Source organism: Hyperoodon ampullatus (genome assembly GCF_949752795.1).
Source record: "Hyperoodon ampullatus genome assembly, chromosome: 8".
Taxonomy (NCBI): Eukaryota; Metazoa; Chordata; class Mammalia; order Artiodactyla; family Ziphiidae; genus Hyperoodon; species Hyperoodon ampullatus.
Genome location: NC_136921.1, coordinates 35,657,513 through 35,672,643, shown reverse-complemented (window position 1 = coordinate 35,672,643; position 15,131 = coordinate 35,657,513). Strand labels below are relative to the sequence as shown.

At 37.4% G+C, this 15,131-nt stretch overlaps 1 protein-coding gene across 1 annotated transcript in view; it reads right to left on the bottom strand.

Moving 5' to 3' along the window:
- The window catches only part of ORC2 (origin recognition complex subunit 2), a 46,848-nt gene that overhangs the window by 5,702 nt on the left and 26,015 nt on the right, over positions 1-15,131 (bottom strand). The window contains exons 10-14 of the mRNA XM_079710754.1: positions 7,266-7,375; positions 4,592-4,724; positions 3,447-3,543; positions 1,143-1,289; positions 367-538 (exon numbers count right to left, since the gene is read on the bottom strand). Coding sequence (XP_079566880.1) covers positions 367-538; positions 1,143-1,289; positions 3,447-3,543; positions 4,592-4,724; positions 7,266-7,375 — 659 coding nt within the window. The remainder of the gene's footprint in view (positions 1-366; positions 539-1,142; positions 1,290-3,446; positions 3,544-4,591; positions 4,725-7,265; positions 7,376-15,131) is intronic.

Sequence of the window (15,131 nt, the reverse complement as noted above, 5' to 3'; positions counted from 1 at the left end):
CCTGTGTTTGAATCATAATGTTCAATATGTAATTAAAAATAACTATCAAATTTAAGTAAAATCCATCAAAATTCTGCTTTTTCCTCTATGATGAACACTGAGATGCTCTTACTCAGAAACATAAAAGTCTATTAAAAACAAAAATGCTGGTACTCCTGCTTTATTATTATATTTATTATTATTATTTATTATTACTACTGAGTAGTCTGCCTAATACATAACCCAGTACTGGCAACTATTATTACTACCATTTCTCTCAATCCTGCAAACTAAGTAAGGACTTTAGTATCGCCATTAAAACCAAGTATGCCATATCGTAAAATATATAGCGTTTTTTGAAAAAGAAACTATAGTTTTCATTCTTACCTTGCATTAGGGGTAAGGCTTCGTAAGACATAGGTTAGGGAACTGAGTGGTAGTGATCCAGATTGTTTAACCAGAAGAGAATTCTCATAGGAGGTTTCTTCAGTATAATGACTATATGTAGTAGTTTCATACCAAAGCCAGTTATAAAGACTCTGCTTTGCATGATCCCACACTAGAGTACATGATCAAAGAAAACAAGAATTACTAATTATTTTCATGTTGTCTTGTTACTAGATTCCACTCTAGGAAAGAACAGAAAGCATTAAATAAAAAGTGAATTCTGAAAATTTTCATTTTTGCTATTTCCCCATCTAAATCAGTACCTCACAATCTAATTTCACTGTCAATCAACATCTGAATATTTATTTGTATATTAAATACAAGTTAAAATATATTAGCACTACCAAGGCATTCTTTTAAAAATTTTTATAATTTAACATTATTTTATAGGATTATCATGAAGTCTGAATTAAATGCATAAAATAAATGTTGCAATTCCACAAAGGAGAGTAGAAAGAAACCAAAATAATAGTTGGGTCTCCTCTCCTTCATGAAACTTTAGCTGTAAAACACACCCTTTACTATCTAAATTTTTATTTCCAAGAATTATGTTCTCAATCAGATTGAGGACACCTATATTTTTGGCAACTATGTCTTTAAACACACAACAAAGGAAAAGCATACTTAAAAACAATAAAAATGTTGTGACAACATTAAGAAAATTAATTTTCAAAGACTGATACCTCAAGAAGGAAAAATAGTAATATTTAACTTACTGAGAGGAGCATTGAGGTGATCAATAGATGCTATAAGGTATATATTACGTAAAGATGCCAACTGTCCAATGATCTGCTGGCTTTTGTCTCCTCTCAACATTTGGCTATCCAAATTGTGGATAAGAAGGAAGAGTTCTAAAGAAGACTCTAAAAGGAAAGAGAATGCAATTATTATTTTCAGTGAGTACTTGTGAAGCCCCCTACCACATGCAAGGACTGTATTAAAGAATGTATCAAAGTAGCACAGGACAAAAGAACTATTGCTTAGGGGTATGCAATTTATTTGAGAAGCTATGTCAGTCACTCATAAAACAGGCAAGACATTATTATAGTTTTTTTAAAAAAAAGAAATTCACTGGAAATCAGTAGACACTGGAGCAGTTAGAGACTTAACTGGAATGGTTAACACTTGAATCAGACCATGAAGAAACCAGTTTTAATACGGCATAGGAAATAAGGCAAGATACATATTGGATTGGAGGTGAATCTGTGCATGTTGAATTGCAAGGTGGGATAAAGGAGGGAGTCGTCCCCTCCTCCAAAAAAAAGAGTTCTCATTAAGCATTAAAGGAGAATATAGAAAACCCTGGTTATCACAAAAGGCAAGAGACAAAAGAAGGGGAGAGGCTTAGGATATTGCCCAAAGCATGAGGAAGGTCAGAGAAGTAAAATATCATAAAAGTCAGTGAAGAAAGAATTTGGATGATGGAGATGTCAACACCATCAAATACTGGAGAGATCAAGATAAACAAAGGGTGAGGCAAGGTCAGTGTTTTTTTTTTTTTTTTTTTTTTTCCTTTTTTTGTGGTACACGGGCCTCTCACTGTTGTGGCCTCTCCCGTTGTGGAGCACAGGCTCCGGATGCGCAGGCTCAGCGGCCATGGCTCACGGACCCAGCCACTCCGCGGCATGTGGGATCTTCCCGGACCACGGCACGAACCTGTGTCCCCTGCATCGGCAGGCGGACTCTCAACCACTGCGCCACCAGGGAAGCCCAAGGTCAGTGTTTTTAGTATGAAGAAAATTACAGGTGATCTTCAAGCATACAATTCAGGTAGCACAGAGGCAAGATATTAAGAAGGAAACAAGTAAAAAGTAGAAGGCAGGACATGTCTTCAAAAACTCTCAAATCATATTGAAATAGGGAAATAAAATAGAGTGAAAGGGCAGTAGAATCAGGTAAATATTTTTCTTAAGATGGAAGAAGTTCTATACACGTTTAAAAGCCATTGCTAAGTCCCTCAGGAGCTGGTAAGAAATGGGACATTGGCATTTATGACAAAAGATGAGCCTTTTAAAGAGAATAAGTACATTTCTCTTCCACTGGGGATGGAGGGACAACACAGACAATATAGTGACAAAGATTCTGAGATGACACATTTTTGAAAGTCCAAGGTTCCTTAAATTCTAGAAGTCACCATAGTCAGTATTTAAATTATATGTAAACAAACATATAATTATATTACATATGTAATATACAATTATAATTTATATAATTCATAATTATATAACATCTATATTATATCTATGTAAAACATTTATATGATTTATATAATTATAAATTATTTAATATAAATATAAATTATATTTAGATAATACTGATTATATACTATATATTTATTATAATACAGATTATATATAATAGAGTAACTACATATAAATATATATAATAAATGATTCAGGCACCTATTTTACTGAGCGTACAAACAATATCAAAATCATCCATTAAATCATTAAGCGTAACCAATTACTCCATTTAATTGTTAAGCAATGACTAAATGACAATTGTTAGACCCTAAATAATTTTATTTTTAATTTTCTGAAATGCTCATATAACAAAAACATTCACACCAAAAGAACAACAAATGTTTTTTTCCCCCATTTCTCAGATTTTAGTATATGAAATTATTCAAATGCATTGATATTTACTCAGGATAAAGATAAGAGTGCTTTATAAACATATTAAACAATATAAAACTATCAGACATAGAGGTACCAATAAACTGGAAACACTTTACACTGGCCAAACAAAACTTGAAAATTATCCTGAAATAAAAGGTTTTGGGGGGAAAAAAAAGAGGCTTTGGCTATATAAATTCAAGGTAGCAGGAGTAATTCTTTCCTGTTAGGTAAGTTGAAGTTCACAGAAAAAGTTCACAGAAAAAGATTTTAAAGAAATCAAAATCTAAATCAGCATTGAGAAAAGTATCATTATTAAAACAATCCTCAATTTTACATACACTAGTACACAAATAAGTACGCTTAGCTTCACCCTAAAACTACAGAGCATCTCCTTCACGTTACCTTCTTTAAATTTGTTTATTATCCAGTCTAGCTGATCCAGCACACTGCGGAAAGTACCCATATGATTAAGGACTTCTTCTGTTATAGAATTCAGGATCTATGTCATAAAAGTGCAAGAGGTACATCAGTTATAACTTATTCTGTCATGTAGGATAAATACAACTAGCAAACCAATCCCTTTTTTTTTTATAAATTAAAAATAAATTTGGATTTCCCACTAAGTCTGAAAAATCACTTCAAAAATTCTACTGGAGGGCTTCCCTGGTGGCGCAGTGGTTGAGAGTCCGCCTGCCGATGCAGGGGACATGGGTTCGTGCCCTGGTCCGGGAAGATCCCACATGCCGCGGAGTGGCTGGGCCCGTGAGCCATGGCCGCTGAGCCTGCGCGTCCGGAGCCTGTGCTCCGCAACGGGAAAGGCCACAACAGTGAGAGGCCCGCGTACCGCAAAAAAAAAAAAAAAAATTCTACTGGTACTTAAGTACATCTAATTCATTTCTTTGCATAAGTTATTGCTAAAAGGAAACAGGGAAGAATAGCAAAGGTGTAAAGATAACATAAGCAGGTAGTAAAAACAAAACAAAACAAAAAACTAACAATATGAGAAATATTAGAAAACTATAGATTTATCAAATGAAAGAGGACCCAAACATTAAGGACACTTTTAAAAAGGAATATTACATTGGTTAATATCCAGAACTCAAAAGGTTTAAATTAATTTTCAAATGATGAAGAGATATGAGCATCTGGAGTAAAAATGATCAAAGAACTATAAACCATTCTTATATTTTTATTATTTTTAGAGCACTAAAGTGACATAAAAGCATAATAAAATTGAAGTCCCCCATAATCCTATCCTTGAGAGAAGTACTGTTGGTATTCAATGTAGTAAACACAGCTAACATTTCCCTAAGATTTAATACATTATCAGTTACCAAATAGGAAATTCAAGGATGGAGATTCAAAGCTAGAACGCTCTGAGTCCAAACACATGATCTTAAGCACTGTGCAATCCTACTAGTGTGAAAACTATTACAATAAAAACAAAAACTGAATGCTCCAGAATATGAAATAGCATCCTCATTAACATGGGGATATGGATTGGCAGGGGATATGATGTTGTTCCCTTTAACATTTTTAAAACTTACTGATTTCACACTGATTCCAGGAAAGAAGCCATTGATGACAACATGAATGCAATCTTGCAGCATGGTGGTTCGAAATCTTTCCAGTAAATCTCTCTTAGAACCCAAACCATAAAGCACAATGTTGAACCCCAGGCTGTAAGAAAAACAGCACTTGAAATTAAAGTTCAGTACTTCTTATTGCCAATTTTATAATCAACCAGTTTCCTTAATTTAAGCTTATAAAGAATACAGGAAGAAATGGCATGGCTAAATAACTATATTGATTCCCAACTTATATAAAGCAAAAGCACAGTTTTATTAACTGTACACCAAGCTTGCAGTTCCAACTTTCTCTCAAACTCCTACTACCTTTCAAGTAATAAGAGGCAAGGGAGAACATGGCACTAGGTACAAGACACTAAAAAGTCTTATAGGCTGAAGCAGAGCTTTAACTGATAGATTAAACTGGAAAAGTAATCAGGGCCCAGGTCACAAAAGTGTTGTTAAATCAACTAAGACATTAATTGGATTTTATTCCAAGGAACATGAGCATTTAAAAGTAAATAGTCGGGGGCTTCCTGGTGGCGCATTGGTTTAGAGTCCGCCTGCCGATGCAAGGGACACAGGTTCGTGCCCTGGTCCGGGGGGATCCTGCATGCCGCAGAGCGGCTGGGCCCGTGGGCCATGGCCGCTGAGCCTGCACGTCCGGAGCCTGTGCTCCGCAACGGAAGAGGCCACAACAGTGAGAGGCCCGCATACCGCAAAAAAAAAAAAAAAAAAAAAAAAGTAAATAGTCAGGTGTTAAGTGAAAGGTTTCAATAGGAAAGTAACGTGATCTTTTTAGAAGATTACATTGACTGAGTGGGGGAATGGATAGGAAGGAGGGTAAAACCACCAAAGACTATGGACTTGAATTAGGTGTCATGGAGACAAATGTGTCAAGAGCTTTACAGGTTAAATTGCTTGGATTTGGAGAGTGATTAGACATGGAAGGTTAAGTGAAAGGGACTATTAAGAATAGCTCAGTTTTTTGGCATAGATTACATGAATGGGGTGCATCCACTATGCGAGGTAGCTGGGGCAGGTGGGATTGAGGGATTTAAGATAAGTTAAATTTTATGTATATTGAATTATTTACAGGACATCCACACAGACACTTCCAATATACATTCACATCTGCTGCCGAGGAGTGAGATCTCGCTGGGCTAGAGATATAGTTATGGCAGTTATTCACATACAAAAAGCAACTGAAGCCAAGAGAGTAAATGAGACAACCCAGAACACCAAGCACTAGGGGTGAGGCTAAAGTTCAACTCCATGATTTTTACAGAGGTCAATCAGAAACAGTATTTATGTGATGCTCTGCAGCAATGCAGGATAGCCTGGAAATAGAAAAGAAAAGAGATTACCCCCAAAGGCAGAGATTAGCAAAACAGAAGCAGCAGAAAAAAGAAGCAAGGGAGTTCAGAGAGCTAGCAATTCTGAAGTAGCTGACTATGAGGTCTATGCTGGGAAGCAAGGCAAATCAAGTTATCAAAGTTGACATATGGGAAGAAAGAAGAATTGGTGGACTGGGGGATGGGATCAGAGTGAAGATCTGCCTTATAAATTCAAAATGAACAGACCATAAATAGTTATTGAGAGAAGGTGAGGTCCTAACAGGGAAGATAATCATTTTCTTACTAGCATACTCCTTTGATTTATTATTGGCAAAGAAAACCAGGATCAATTGGGGAAAATTGTAGCAATTTTTATGTTCTTACTGCACCATTCACATTTTAGCATACACTTCAAGCACTTCTTTATACTAAGGTCCTTTTAAATATGAATATAAAAGTAATTATAGAAAAAAATTACTAGGTTTTAATCTTTATCATTCTTCTAGATGTTTTAATGGAAATTTAAATTTAACCTGAGGTGTTTGAAAAATGATAAAGTTAAAAAATATTCTAAGAAACAATTTTAAAATGGTAAAATAATGTTTAGAGAACAGATCTCATGAAATTCTGAAGGTCTACAGTACATGTAAACAGAATGAGATTGAAAGAAAAATATATATTATTTCATTTTAGAAACTCTGAACTAAAAAAAACTGAATTAAAATCTAACTGATATATTTATCAATCTTGACAAATTATATTTTCAAATATTTTTATAAGTAATAATTCATAATTCTAAGAAAGGCTATTTTACATAATAGCTTTCAAGTCTGATTAAACTTAGAAAAGACAGGGCTTCCCTGGTGGCGCAGTGGTTGAGAGTCTGTCTGCCGATGCAGGGGACACGGGTTCATGCCCCGGTCCGGGAAGATCCGACATGCTGCGGAGCGGCTAAGCCCGTGAGCCATGGCCGCTAAGCCTGCGCGTCCGGAGCCTGTGCTCCGCAACGGGAGAGGCCACAACAGTGAGAGGCCCATGTACCACAAAAAAAACAAAAAACAAAAAACTCAGAAAAGACAAATTTCTTGAAAATTGGAATTTCTGAGAAGAGTCATATAATAATATGACATTTCTACATTTGGGTCATAAAATTGGGAAAACACCTGTTTTTTGAAATTTTTACATATAAATAAAAATACACATCAAGTTCATTGCAAAAAGAAAATTAAATGTCAAACTGCTTTGATTTTAACATAGACATGTAAATATATATTATTCTTTATTTTACAAAGGTTTACAATGATAATAGTACTTACTGTAACTGCAACATCCATTTATGAAATAACCGTTCATACTGTTGATTTAGTTGTTTAAGTTCAGCAGAAAAGGAAGGAGAAACCTTGCTCAATAAGTTATGCAAAGTTTGCTATAAAAAAAAAGAAAGAGGGAGGGAAGAAAACCACTCTCAATCCACATACATCACATCAATCCACACTAAAAATATTTCCTTACAGGCAGAGGTTAGAAGAGGCCATCAGTGGAAATATTACTTTAATCAGGTTTGGTAATGAGTGCCTCTACTGAGAATACACATAATATTTCAATATTTCTTTCTTAAAATGTTTTATACATTCTTTAAGTACAAATATGTAAAACAGTAAAGAATTTGCTACGTTTTCTCTAGAACCATTTACATGACTATAAATTCCAAATATCAATATGTCTTTAATTTCTAAAAAAATTGTTACCATAAGGAGACGATTAAACCTGCCTCCCAGCTTTGACAACAAATCCAGACACTCTTTTAAAAACCTATGGATTTGAAAAAATGTAAAAGCTTAAGGTAACAATTCAATATTAATTCTCAGAAAACAGTCAAGTTTCTTTATAATTTACCATTATCATTAGTAAAATTCACTGCTCCTCTTTAAAAGCTGTTTCTAACAAATTGTTTATCTTTGATAAGTACGGCAAAGTTTTTTTTTTTTTTTTTTTTGCGGTACACGGGCCTCTCACCGTTGTGGCCTCTCCCATTGCGGAGCACAGGCTCCGGACGCGCAGGCTCAGCGGCCATGGCTCACGGGCCTAGCCGCTCCGCGGCATGTGGGATCTTCCCGGACCGGGGCACGAACCTGTGTCCCCTGCATCGGCAGGCAGACTCTCAACCACTGCGCCACCAGGGAAGCCCACGGCAAAGTTTTTAAAACAATAATGTAAAAATAAACTGAGGAAGATACATTGCTCTGTACCCCAAACTTGGAAATTCATGCTAGTGACTCAAACACAGCTCACTTCTTGAAATGAAAACTCTAGTAAAAAGCTGTATATGCATTTTTACCCTGGCATTACTGTGTTTTCATGATTTTATCCTTTAAGTAAAATATTTCTCTAATACTGAAGACTAAAGCAGCAACCAAGATTCCAGGCACTCTAGTCTATACAGTTTTTATTCATCCATATACTTAAAGAGAAATAGGACAAATTCTAAGTAAAACTGTAAAGTAATACATTTCAAAAATTTCTCTCTCCATCTGATGTTGTTTTTCCTAACGTCTAGAGCCCTGAAAAGCAGATAAAGCACTAGTGTCATTTTCAGTAGTTATTTATACTGTATTATCAGAGCATACTCACACTTAGTGTGAACTCTGAAATGTTATGTCACCTATTCACCTTCATTTCAAACTTTAGTATCTGTGCAGAATTACATTATTAGCCCCGACACTTGCCTCTCCTCCTATCCGTACCCTCTGCCATGTGACTTTGCAATCCCTCCCACTAAACGGGTGGATTCTAGTCCCCGTCCCCTGTTCTGTGACTTTGTTTTCAGCCACGTGATTTACTGTGGCCACTAGAATGAGGCAGAAGTGACACTGAGACAGTGTGAGCCCAGGCTTTAAGAGGTCTTTTGTTTTTCTACTTCTTCTGTCTCTGACATTGTTATGAAAAGAACATGCGTCTGCTAGCTTTCCAAGGAGGTCCAACAAGGAAGACAGACACGTGGAGCAAATCCTAGATCAGCCAACTCCCAGGTGACCCGCAGACATGAGAAATAAATGCTCATTGACACATGTTACTATGACTGTATCTGTCAGCTATGTCTACGATTAATGAAAGACCTTCCTTTCTTCACTATCAGTAACAGGTGTTTCTTTCATCCTTCAACAGGTCTGTCTGTCTCTAAGTCCTATGAAGTCCTACTTTGACCCTAGATCCACTTCTCCTTCCCCGATGTTGCTTATATATAAATACATGCACTAAGGAAGAAGCAAGAGGAACAACAATCCTGCAGCCTGTGGAACAAAAACCACATTCGCAGAAAGACGGACAAGATGAAAAGCCAGAGGGCTATGCACCAGATGAAGGAACAAGATAAAACCCCAGAAAAACAACTAAATGAAGAGGAGACAGGCAATCGTCCAGAAAAAGAATTCAGAATAATGATAGTGAAGATGATCCAGGACCTCGGAAAAAGAATGGAGGCAAAGATCGAGAAGATGCAAGAAATGTTTAACAAAGATCTAGAAGAATTAAAGAACAGAGATGAACAATACAATAACTGAAATGAAAAATACACTAGAAGGAATCAATAGCAGAATAACTGAGGCAGAAGAACGGATAAGTGACCTGGAAGACAGAATGATGGAATTCACTGCTGTGGAACAGAATAAAGAAAAAGAATGGAAAGAAATGAAGACAGCCTAAGAGACCTCTGGGACAACATAAAATGCAACAACATTCGCATTATAGGGGTCCCAGAAGGAGAAGAGAGAGAAGAGAGAAAGGATCCGAGAAAACACCTGAAGAGATTATACTCGAAAACTTCCCTAACATGGGAAAGGAAAGAGCCACCCAAGTCCAGGAAGCACAGAGAGTCCCATACAGGATAAACCCAAGGAGGAACACGCTGAGACACACAGTAATCAAACTGGCAAAAATTAAAGACAAAGAAAAATTATTGAAAGCAGCAAGGGAAAAATGACAAATAACATACAAGGGAAATCCCATAAGGTTAACAGCTGATCTCTCAGCAGAAACTCTACAAGCCAGAAGGGAGTGGCATGATATACTTAAAGTGATGAAAGGGAAGAACCTACAACCAACATTACTGTACCCAGCAAGGATCTCATTCAGATTCAACGGAGAAATCAAAAGCTTTACAGACAAGCAAAAGCTAAGAGAATTCAGCACCACCAAACCAGCTCTGCGACAAATGCTAAAGGAACTTCTCTAAGTGGGAAACACAAGAGAAGAAAAGGACCTATAAAAACAAACCCAAAATGGTAATAGGAACATACATATAGATAATTACCTTTAACGTGAATGGATTAAATACTCCAACCAAAATACACAGGCTTGCTGAATGGATACAAAAACAAGACCCATATATATGCTGTCTGCAAGAAACCCACTTCAGACCTAGGGACACATTCAGACTGAAAGTGAGGGGATGGAAAAAGATATTCCATGCAAATGGAAATCAAAAGAAAGCTGGAGTAGCAATACTCGTATCTGATAAAATAGACTTTAAAATAAAGACTGTTACAAGAGATAAGGATGGACACTACCTAATGATCAAAGGATCAATACAAAAAGAAGATATAAAAATTATAAATGTTTATGCACCCAACACAGGAGAACCTCAATACATAAGGCAAATGCTAACAATCATGAAAGGAGAAATCGACAGTAACACAATAATAGTAGGGGACTTTAACACCCCACTTAGACCAATGGACAGATCATCCAAACAGAAAATAAATAAGGAAACACAAGCTTTAAATGACACAACAGAGCAGGTAAATTTAATTGATATTTATAGAACATTCCACCTAAAAGTAGCAGAATACACTTTCTTCTCAAGTGCACATGGAACATTCTCCAGGATAGATCACATCTTGGGTCACAAATCAAGCCACAGTAAATTTAAGAAAATTGAAATCATAGCAAGCATCTTTTCTGACAACAACATTATGAGAAAAGAAATCAATTACGGGGAAAAAAAACATAAACACATATACATGGAGGCTAAACAATACATTACTAAATAAGCAAGAGATCACTGAAGAAATCAAAGAGGAAATCAAAAAGCACCTAGAGACAGGGCTTCCCTGGTGGCACAGTGGTTAAGAATCTGCCTGCCTGGGCCTCCCTGGTGGCGCAGTGGTTGAGAGTCCGCCTGCCGATGCAGGGGATACGGGTTCGTGCCCCGGTCTGGGAGGATCCCATATGCCGCGGAGCGGCTGGGCCCGTGAGCCATGGCTGCTGAGCCTGCGCATCCGGAGCCTGTGCTCCGCAACGGGAGAGGCCACAACAGTGAGAGGCCCGCGTACCACAAAAAAAAAAAAAAAAAAAAAAAAAAAAAAAAAAGAATCTGCCTGCCTATGCAGGGAACATGGGTTTGAGCCCTGGTCGGGGAAGATCCCACATGCCGCAGAGCAATTAAGCCCGTGAGCCACAACTACTGAAGCCTGCATGCCTGGAGTCCGTGCTCTGCAACAAGAGAAGCCACCACAATGAGAAGCCCACGCACCACAACGAAGAGTAGTCCCCACTTGCCACAACTAGAGAAAGCCCACACGCAGCAACGAAAATCCAATGCAGCCAAAGATAAATAAATAAAATAAGTAAATTTATTTTTTAAAAAAAGTACCTAGAGACAAATGAGAATGAAAACACGAAGATCCAAAACTTATGGGATGCAGCAAAAGCAGTTCTAAGAGGGAAGTTTATAGCTACACAAGCCTACCTCAAGAAACAAGAAAAATCTCAAATAAACAATCTAACCTTACACCTAAAGGAACTAGAGAAAGAAGAACAAACAAAACCCAAAGTTAGTAGAAGGAAAGAAATCATAAAGGTCAGAGCAGAAATAAATGAAACAGAAACAAAGAAAGCAATAGCAAACATCAATAAAACTAAAAGCTGGTTCTTGGAGAAGATAAAATTGATAAACCATTAGCCAGACTCATCAAGAAAAAGAGGGAGAGGACTCAAATCAGTAAAATTAGAAATGAAAAAGCAGAAGTTACAACGGACACCGCAGAAATACAAAGCATCCTAAGAGACTACTACAAGCAACTGTATGCCAATAAAAAGGACAACCTGGAAGAAATGGACAAATTCTTAGAAAGATATAACCTTCCAAGAGTGAACCAGGAAGAAATAGAAAATATGAACAGACCAATCGCAAGTAACGAAATAAAAACTGTGATTAAAAATCTTCCAACAAACAAAAGTCCAGGACCAGATGGCTTCACAGGTGAATTCTATCAAACATTTAGAGAAGAGCTAACACCCATCGTTCTCAAACTCTTCCAAAAAATTGCAGAGGAAGGAACACTCCCAAACTCATTCTACCAGGCCACCATCACCCTGATACCAAAACCAGACAAAGATACTACAAAAAAAGAAAATTACAGACCAATATCACTGATGAATATAGATGCAAAAATCCTGAACAAAATACTAGCAAACAGAATCCAACAACACATTAAAAGGATCATACACCATGATCAAGTGGGATTTATCCCAGGGATGCAAGGATTCTTCAGTATAAGCAAATCAATCGACGTGATACACCACACTAACAAATTGAAGAAAACCATATGATCATCTCAATAGATGGGCATTTAGGTTGATGCAGCAAAAGCTTTGGACAAAATTTGACAAAATTTGAATTTGTTGAATTTGATAAAATTCAACACCCATTTATGATAAAAACTCTCCAGAAAGTGGGCAGAGAGGGAACCTACCTCAACATAATAAATGCCATATATGACAAACCCACAGCAAACATCATTCTCAATGGTGGAAAACTGAAAGCATTTCCTCTAAGATCAGGAACAAGACAAGGATGTCCACTCTCGCCCTTATTATTCAACACAGTTTTGGAAGTCTGAGCCATGGCAATCAGAGAAGAAAAAAGAAAAGGAATATAAATTGGAAAAGAAGTAAAACTGTCACTGTTTGCAGATGACATGATACTATACACAGAGAATCCTAAAGATGCCACCAGAAAACTACTAGAGCTGATCAATGAATTTGGTAAAGTTGCAGGAAACTAAATTAATGCACAGAAATCTCTTGCATGCCTATACACTAATGATGAAAAATCTGACAGAGAAACTAAGGAAACACTCCCATTTACCATTGCAACAAAAAGAATAAATACCTAGGAATAAACCTACCTAGGGAGACAAGAGACCTGTATGCAGAAAACTATAAGACACTGTTGAAAGAAATTAAAGATGATACCAACAGGTGGAGAGATATACCATGTTCTTGGATTGGAAGAATCAATACTGTGAAAATGACTATACTACCCAAAGCAATCTACAGATTCAATGCAATCCCTATCAAATTACCAATGGCATTTTTTACAGAACTAGAGCAAAAAATCTTAAAATTTGTATGGAGACACAAAAGACCCTGAATAGCCAAAGCAGTCTTGAGGGAAAAAAACGGAGCTGGAGGAATCAGACTCCCTGACTTCAGACTATACTACAAAGCTACAGTCATCAAGACAATATGGTACTGGCACAAAAACAGAAATATAGATCAATGGAACAGGATAGAAAGCCCAGAGATAAACCAACGCACCTATGGTTAACTCATCTATGACAAAGGAGGCAAGGATATACAGTGGAGAAAAGACAGCCTCTTCAAAATGGATTAAAGACCTAAATGTAAGACCGGACACTCTAAAACTCTTAGACGAGGGCTTCCCTGGTGGCGCAGCGGTTGAGAGTCCACCTGCCGATGCAGGGGACATGGGTTCGTGCCCCGGTCTGGGAAGATTCCATATGCCACAGAGCGGCTAGGCCCATGAGCCATGGCCGCTGAGCCTGCGCATCCAGAGCCTGTGCTCCACAACGGGAGAGGCCACAACAGTGAGAGGCCCGCGTACCGCAAAAAAAAAAAAAAAACTAAAAGTAGAATTACCATATGACCCAGCAATCTGACTACTGGGCATATACCCAGAGAAAACCATAATTCAAAAAGACACATGCACCCCAATATTCACTGCAGCACTATTTACAATAGCCAGGTCATGGAAGCAACCTAAATGCCCATCAACAGACAAATGGATAAAGAAGATGTGGTACATATATACAATGGAATATTACTCAGCCATAAAAAGGAACCAAATTGGGTCATTTGTAGAGACGTGGATGAATCTAGAGACTGTCATACAGAGTAAAGTAAGTCAGAAAGAGAAAAATAAATATCATATATTAACACATATATGTAGAACCTAGAAAAATGGTACCGATGAACCAGTTTGCAGTGCAGAAATAGAGACACAGATGTAGAGAACAAACATATGGACACCAAGGGGGGAAAGTGGTGGCAGGTGGGTGTGGGTGTGGTCGGATGAACTGGGAGATTGGGATTGACATGTATACACTGATGTGTGTAAAACTGATGACTTAGTAAGAACCTGCTGTATAAAAAAAAAAAATACATGCACTATGCAGATGTTAGTGCCATCTCTTCCTTGAACAGCTTGGTTTCTTGACACGTTTTCAGCTAGTCTCTGATCTGAGTTGCAATACCTATGAGACAGGTGGAAACAAACAAACAAAACAGAAAAAACCAAAAACCCCCAACCACACAGCACCACGTCATCCAAGCCATATAGGTTTACCCTATGGTAAACCTCTCTTCTCTCTTTTCTATAGCTTGGAAACTCTGTCAAAAGCCCTGTATACCTTAGGAAATTGCACTGAATTCCTATTTTAGAAAATAATAAAATCCTGATTCTCTCTGAGTCAATAACAATCTCTTCTTGACTTAAATTATCAAGCCCATTTCCTTTTTTTTTTTTTTTTGGCTGCGTGGTTTGTGGGATCTTAGTTCCCTGACCAGGGATTGAACCCATGCCCCCTGCAGTGGAAGCACGGAGTCCTAACCAAGGATCGCCAGGGAAGTCCCTCAAGCCCACTTGCTAATGAAAGATTTTCTTATTCAGATGGTTCTTTGTCCTCTCTTAGTGAGGTATCTGTCAAAGCCCTGAGTCTAACTGTATGCTATTTTTTATAAAACAAGACACTGGAACCAGAGTATATAGCAACCTTGTTACCTTACTGCAATGGGCAGGCTTTCCATAATAGCAAGAAGCAGAATATCCTCTGCTTTTTGCAAGGTTTTCAACTGAGAGTCAGGTCAGTCTTTGATTTATG